Source organism: Chiloscyllium plagiosum, chromosome 20 (genome assembly GCF_004010195.1).
Source record: "Chiloscyllium plagiosum isolate BGI_BamShark_2017 chromosome 20, ASM401019v2, whole genome shotgun sequence".
NCBI classification, from domain to species: Eukaryota; Metazoa; Chordata; class Chondrichthyes; order Orectolobiformes; family Hemiscylliidae; genus Chiloscyllium; species Chiloscyllium plagiosum.
The window spans coordinates 53,352,109-53,360,103 of NC_057729.1; the positions used below are offsets into that span (position 1 = coordinate 53,352,109).

The following is a 7,995-nucleotide window of genomic DNA, read 5'->3' on the forward strand; positions in this document are numbered from 1 at the left end:
AATGTGTTCAGTAACTCCCTCCCCAGCAACTCAGTGTGAAAGTGTTCAGTACCTCACACCCCAACATCTCTGCGTGAATGTGTTCAGTAACTCCACCCCCCCACCCCATCAGCTCTGTGTGAATATGTTCAGTAAATCCCACCCAGCAGCTCTGTGTGAATGTGTTCAGTAACTCTCTCCCCAGCAACTCTGTGTGAATGTGTTCTCTACCTCCCACCCCAGCAGCTCTGTATGAATGTGTTCAGTAACTCCCTCCCCAGCGGCTCTGTGTCAATGTGTTCAGTCACTCCCTCCCCAGCAGCTCTGTGTGAATGTGTTCAGTAACTCCCTCCCCAGCAGCTCTGTGTAAATGTGTTCAGTCACTCCCTCCCCAGCAACTCTGTGTGAAAGTGTTCAGTAACTCCCTCCCCAGCAGCTCTGTGTGAATGTGTTCAGTAACTCCCTCCCCAGCAGCTCTGTGTGAAAGTGTTCAGTAACTCCCTCCCCAGCAGCTCTGTGTAAATGTGCTCAGTCACTCCCTCCCCAGCAGCTCGCATCAATGTGTTCAGTAACTCCCTCCCCAGCAGCTCTGTGTGAATGTGTTCAGTAACTCCCTCCTCAGCAGCTCGGTGTGAATGTGTTTCGTAACTCCTCCCCCAGCAGCTCTATGTGAATGTGTTCAGTAACTCCCTCCCCAGCAGCTCTGTGTGAATGTGTTCAGTCGATCCCTCCCAGCAGCTCTGAGTGAATGTGTTCAGTAACTCTCTCTCCAACAGCTCTGTGTGAATGTGTTCAGTAACTCCATCCCCAGCAGCTCTGATTGTTAATGTGTTCAATACACAAGCTGCCATGATTTGAGAAGTTTTCCACCATCACCCTTCAAGAACAATTGAGGATGCACAATAAATGTCAGTCTTTATTGTTAGTGATTTCCATGTGTTGAGAATGAATTTTGAAAATGAAGTGATCAGCTATCTTAAAATACTTTTGTGTCTGAAAGTCTCTGTTAAACATTGTTATTAATAAGTGTGTGGGTAAATCCACTGGCTTGTCAGCTGTGAATTATAAGTCCCTTTAAATCCCAAAGAAATGCTCCAGTTTCCCTGCAGATCGCAGTCCCTTTTTTTTCACCTTATTTTGCCTCCTGCGTAATAGTCATTCTGATGGAGGAAGCTTGAATTAGCATTAGGTGTATTGGCACGTTGTACACAAGGACCATGTACGGTGAAATGTGTCATTATACCACACACAAAATCATTTTGATACATTTTACCCAGGTACAAATCTTAGGTGCTGACATAGATAAGACTCAAAAATAAAGAAATAAAGAGAAAAGTTAAAAGTTGTGTTAAATTTGTGTTCCAAAGAAGTGCCATATCACACTTGTAATATTTATCTCTCTCTCCATAGATGCTGTCACACATGCTGAGTTTTTCCAGCATTTTCAGTCTTTATTTCAAACTAAATTTGGGATTTGGTGCTTAAACACCTATCATTGCAGTCAAATTAGTCACGAACATCCCATTGAGTTCTTCTCAATCTCTGGCCTCTTTTATTTACTCCACCAGTGGTGATCATGCCTTCAGCTGCCTAAGCTTAGAATTCCCTCACACCTCTCTGTCTCTCTATCTCACTCATCTCCTTCAAAATGCTTCCTTAAGCCTATCCCAAGGTTTGGTCCCTTGTCCTAATATCACTGTATGTAGCTCTCTGCAAAGTTTCAGTCAGGTGGTACTTATGTGATGCAACTTGGACTGTTTTGCGATAATAAAGATGCGAAATAAAGACAAGTTGGTGTTTACCATTCATCCAAAAAAACCACACAATTTGTAAAGATGTTCTTAAAGGTTTACTGTAAGATGTTGGAATGCTGTGTGCAAGTATTTGATTTGATTTATTGCTGTCACATGTACCTCGGTACAGTGACAAGTGTTGTTTTACTGTGCAGTACAGACAGATCAAAGTGCGTCAGGGTTATAGAGCAGAGTGAGGAATACAATGGTACAGCTGCAGAGAAAGTGTGAAGCAGTTCTTAAATCTGTTCGTACGTGTCTACAAATTCTTATATTTCCTGCCCGATGGAAGAGGGTGGGTGAGAGTATAACCGGGGTGCGAGGGGTCTGGGATCATGTGGCCTGCTTTCCTGAGGCACTGGGAAGTGTAGATGGAGTCAATGGATGGAAGATTGCTTTATGTGATGGACTGGGCTGTGTTCATAACCCTCTGTGTTTTCCTTCAGTCATGGGCTGAGCAGTTGCCAGACCACGCTGTGATGCATCCAGATAGGATGCTTTCGATGGTGCATCAATAAAAATTGCTAAGACTTGATACGCATGTTGTGTTCAGACACAAACAAAAATTACGACTTCCTTTCTGATATGCATTTAACAACTCCTGTGAATCCTGTAAAGGTTTTTTCTACCTTAACACAATAGACATGACTATTTTGACACAACATCCTTCACATTCTGGTTGCTTTTAGAAGCCATTTGACCTGAAGATGTAGTAGCTAAGGCAGGCCATTTGACCCATCAAATCTGCTCTGACCTGCAATGAGATGTTTTCTGATAGAGCCATTGAGCTTTTGCAGCTTTGAGAAAGGCATTCAGCCCATCAAGGCTGCGCTTGTCATTAAACATCCATCTATTCTATTCCCATTTTCCAGCACGTGGACTATAGCTTTGTAGATATTTTCTAGTCAGTTTGTACAGCAATATTATGATACACTTCCCGAACAGATGGGATTTGAATCCAGGTATCCTGGCACAAAGGTAGGGACACGACCAATGCTCCAAAAATGTCATCCATCTTTTCATTACTTCAACGGCCAAATTTTATCTTGAAGCCATATGATGATCGTTTGCAGTTTGACCCTCCTAACGTGACATTACATGTGTGGTGCTAGATGCATAACAAGAGGTAAAACTTGAAGCTGGGTTTCCTTGCTCAGAGGTAAAGACACTACCACTGCACCACACCAGCTGCCCCTTCTACCCTTAGCCTTGTATATAGGGAGTTTTACACATTAATTCAATTGTCAAGAAAGCACAACAACACCTCTTTTTCCTCAGGAGGCTAAGGAAATTCAGCATGTCCATAAGGACCCTACATGTGCACCATAGAAAGCTTTGTATCCAGGTGCATCACAGCTTGGTACAGCAACTGCTCTGCCCAGGACCGTAAGAAACTGCAGAGAGTTGTGAACACAGCCCAGTCTATCACGCAAGCCATCCTTCCATCCACTGACTCCATCTACACTTCCCACTGCCTCAGGAAGGCAGCCAACATCATCAAAGACCCCTCCAACCCCGATAACAGTTTCTTCTGACCTCTTCTGTCAGGCAGAAGATACAAGAGCTTAAACATACATACCAACAGGTTCAAGAACAGCTTCTTCCCTGCTGTAATTAGGCTTCTGATAGCACCTCTCAAATTTCGAATCTAATGTTGATTTTGCTTCTGGTGCACCTTCTCTACAGCCGTAACCTTGTATTCCTCGTTCTGTTCAATCACCCTGTGATCTTTGTATGGTGGGATCTGCCTGTACTTCATGCAAAACATAACATTTCACTGTACCTAGGGTACATGCGACAATAATAAATCAAGTCCTATTAAATTTTCATCTCAATAATTCTTAAATGACTTGAGGGATCTTACCTCTACCACCCTTTCAGGCAGGGAGTTCAAAATTCCCACCAGCCTCCAGGTGAAAAACTGTTTCCTCAATCCCCACCAAACCTGCTGCTCCCTTTCCGGTAATTCTCAACCTTTAATTAAGAGTAATTGTGATGTTCCGCAAGACCTGACTTTAGTTTTTGCTTCAGAGATGGGAGAAATTGAGCCTGAAAGCTGATAATGTAAGGAGAGCAATTTGAAGGATTCTCAGAAGCAGAAAGTTCTTGAGAGAGTGTTGGGGACACACTGGCAGGTTATCTACCTGTTATTCCTATATACCCACCAGAGGGCACCACCAAACAAATCATTGCAGTAAGATGGACAGGATGAAATTCCTCTGTCTGTGTAGACTGCAGTTGTACTGCCTGCTTTGTCCTGCCTGCTAAGTAATTTGTATAATATAAAGTTGTCCATTTGAGCTGAACTTTATCCCTGGGAGTAACTTGAGCTGCAGGATTTGGCTTGGATTTTGTTGACTATGTTCTGTGTGCTGACAGTGCTAAAGTTCTCATCCTAGTTTTCAAACCCTTCCATGTCCTCCCCAGTTTTGATCTCTGTAAGCTTCTTTCTGCACAGATTCAGTTCTGGCCTCTTGCATAGTCCCGGTTTTATTTTGCCCGTCACTGGGGGCTATGTCTCCACTTTCTTGGGACCAAAGCTCAGCAATTTCTTCCTTGGGTCACTCCTCTCCTACTCATCTTTATGACCCTCCAGGAGAAAGTTAAGAATCCCACAACACCAGGTTATAGTCCAACAGGTTTAATTGGAAGCACACTAGCTTTCGGAGCGTCGCTCCTTCATCAAGTGGTTGTGGAGGACACAGTTGTAAGACACAGAATTTAAAGCAAAAGTTTACAGTGTGATGTAACTGAACTTATACACTGAAAAATACCTTGATTGTTTGTTAAATCTCTTATCTGTTAGAATGACCATGTTAGTTTCACTTCTTTCATATGTAAATCACAAAAGTTTTTTTTAAAACTTACATTCTCAAGTGAACTTTACCAATTGGTGTCAGCCCAGACAATGTATTGGGTATTAGCAACCCCTGTGTTCCCTGTCTGTGTCATAATGTTAGACCGATTCTTCTCTAAAAAGTGAGTTAACAGAATCTTACATGGATTCATACAGTTTTTGAGCAAAATACAATGTAACTCTGCAAATACAAAATCACTCCCAAACATAAGTGTGTATGTGTACATGTGGGTGTGTGTGTTTGGGGGGCTGGGGTTGTGAGTGTCTGTGAGAGTGTGTGTGTGTTTAGGAGTGTCTGTGTGTGTATATAGTGCAATGGGGTCACCAGTAGTGTGACAAGAACCCCAGGTCACGATTGAGGCCCTCCCTATGGGTACGGAATTTGGCTATCAGCCTCTGCTTGGCCACTTTTCGCTGCTGCCTGTCCCAAAGTCCGCCTTGGTGGATGGTCACCCAAGGGTCAGAGTCGAATGTCCTGGACCCCTGAAGTGTTCCCCAACTGGGTGGGAACATTCCTGTCTGTTGATTGTTGTGCGTTGCCTTAGCCTCTGCTCAGTTTCCCCAATGTACCATGCCTCAGGGCATCCTTGCCTGCAACGTATAAGATAGACAACATTGGCTGAGTCACATGAGTACTTGCTGCATACATGGTGGGTGGTGTCCTCATGCATAATGGTGGTATCCATGTCCACACTCTGACATGTCTTGCAGCACTGACTGTGACAGGGTTATATGGAGTTGTCTTGAAAACCGGGCAGCTTGCTACGGACAATGATCTGTTTGAGGATTGGTGGTTGTTTAAAGGCGAGCAGTGGAGGTGTGGTGAAGGTCTTGGTGAGGTGCTCATCCTCATTGATAATGTGTTGCAGGTCACGAACAACATGGCGTAGTTTTTCAGCTCCTGGGAAGTACTGAACAATGAAAGGTACCCTGTCGGTTGCAACACGTGTCTGTCTCCTGAGGAGGTGATTACGGTTCCTTGCTGTGGCATGTTGGAACTGGCGGTCGATGAGTTGCGCATCGTACCCCGTTCTTATGAGGGTATCCCTGAGTACTTCCAGGTACACGCACAAACACACATACCCACATGTACACATACATACTTATGTTTGGGGATGATTTTGTATTTGCAGAGTTATATTGTATTTTGCTCAAAAACTGTATGAATCCATGTAAGATTCTGTTAACTCACTTTTTAGAGAAGAATCAGTCTAAACATTATGACACAGACAGGGAACACGGGGGAGGGTGCTAATACCCAATACATTGTCTGGGCTGACACCAATTGTTAAAGTTCACTTGAGAATGTAAGTTTTAAAAAACATTTTGCTATTTACATATGAAAGAAGTGACACTAACGTGGTCATTCTAACAGATGAGAGACTTAAACAATCAAGGTATTTTTCAGTGTATATTTTCAGTTACATTACACTGTAAACTTTTGTTATAAATTCTGTGTATTACAACCTTATACTCCACAACCACCTGATGAAGGAGCAGCGCTCCGAAAGCTAGTGCTTCCAATTAAACCTGTTGGACTATAACCTGGTGTTGTGTGATGTTTAACTTTGTCCACCCCAGTCCAACACCGGCATCTCCAGGAAAAAGCTGTCTCTTTCACCCAGTTTTTCAACAACCACTTACTATCTCTCCAAGTGGCATATTTATCCTTTGTGAAGGATCCAGGGTTTCTCCCTTGACAAGACCGAGACGTTCCCTGAGCTGAATGTCATCCAAATCCCAATTTTCACCTAATTCCCTTTTAGCTGAGAGAGCATACAGTATCTCACTTGAACATCCCAGAGAGAAGACAGCACAGTCAGCAGTGAAGCACTCCCTCAGTATCACAGTCCCTCGCTATCACACTCCCTCACTATCGCACTCCCTCACTATCACACTCCCTCACTATCACACTCCCTCACTATCGCACTCCCTCACTATCGCACTCCCTCGCTATCACACTCCCTCACTATCGCACTTCCACACTATCGCACTCCCTCACTATCGCACTCCCTCACTATCACACTCCCTCACTATCGCACTCCTACACAATCACACTCCCTCACTATCGCACTCCCTCACTATCACACTCCCTCACTATCGCACTCCCTCAGTATCACACTTCCTCACTATCACACACCTTCAATACCACACTCCCTCTGTATCACACTCCCTCTGTATCACACACCCTCAGTATCACACTCCCTCACTATCACACTCCCTCACTATCAGACACTCTTACTCTCACACTCCCTATGTACCACACTCCCTCTGTATCACACTCCTTCTGTATTACACTCCCTGAGAGAAAAAGATTCCCCTCACTTCTGGTCTCACATTTTTAAAAATGCCCCCTCGTTTTGGACTCACCCATATGAAGAAACATCCTTTCATCGTTCACCTTGTCAAGATAATTCAAAATCTTTTACACTTAATGTTACCAGGGTTGGAGGGTTTGAGCTACAGGAAGAGGCTGAATAGGCTGGGGCTGTTTGCCTTGGAGCATCAGAGGCTGAGGGGTGACCTTATAGAGGTTTGTAAAATCATGAGGGACATGGATAGGATAAATCGACAAAGTCTTTTCCCTGGGGTGGGGGAGTCCAGAACCATAGAGCATAGGTTTAGGGTGAGAGGGGAAAGATATAAAAGAGACCTAAGGGGCAACTTTTTCACACAGAGGGTGGTGCGTGTATGGAATGAGCTGCCAGAGGATGTGGTGGAGGCTGGTACAATTACAACATTTAAAAGGCATTTGGATGGGTATATGAATAGGAAGGGTTTGGAGGAATATGGGCCGGGTGCTGGCAGGTGGGACTAGATTGGGTTGGGATATCTGGTCGGCATGGACAGGTTGGACTGAAGGGTCTGTTTCCAGTATCTATGACTCTATGACTCTAAATGGTCTTCTAAACCCCACTGAGAACAAGGCCACCCTTTGCAATACTGGAACTGTATCATTGTTCCTTCTCTGGATAGGTCAGAAACCTGGGAGTGCCTCCCTAACAGCACAGAGGATGTCGCTCCCTGTGGTGAGTTAAAAATCACACAACACCAGGTTATAGTCCAACAGGTTTAATTGGAAGCACACTAGCTTTCGGAGCGACGCTCCTTCATCAGGTGATAGTGGAGGGCTTGATTGTAACAGAGAATTTATAGCAAAAATTTGCAGTGTGATGTAACTGAAATTATACATTGAAGAATTGATTGTCTGTTAAGCCTTTCATCTGTTAGAATACAGTGATAGTTTCACTTCTTTCATGTGTAAATCACAAAATCCTTTTTTTTAAAAGTTGCATTCTCAGGTTAGCTGTTAACAATGGTGATAGCTAGACAATATGTTAACAGCTAACCCGAGAATGCAACTAT

The 7,995-nt window shown here is 43.9% G+C and overlaps 1 protein-coding gene across 1 annotated transcript in view; it reads right to left on the reverse strand.

Moving 5' to 3' along the window:
• The window catches only part of pnp4a (purine nucleoside phosphorylase 4a), a 20,735-nt gene extending 15,005 nt beyond the window's left edge, over positions 1-5,730 (reverse strand). The window contains exons 1-2 of the mRNA XM_043710079.1: positions 5,717-5,730; positions 3,713-3,727 (exon numbers count right to left, since the gene is read on the reverse strand). Of these exons, the coding sequence (XP_043566014.1) occupies positions 3,713-3,727; positions 5,717-5,730 (29 nt within the window). The remainder of the gene's footprint in view (positions 1-3,712; positions 3,728-5,716) is intronic.
• Positions 5,731-7,995: the final 2,265 nt, after the last annotated feature.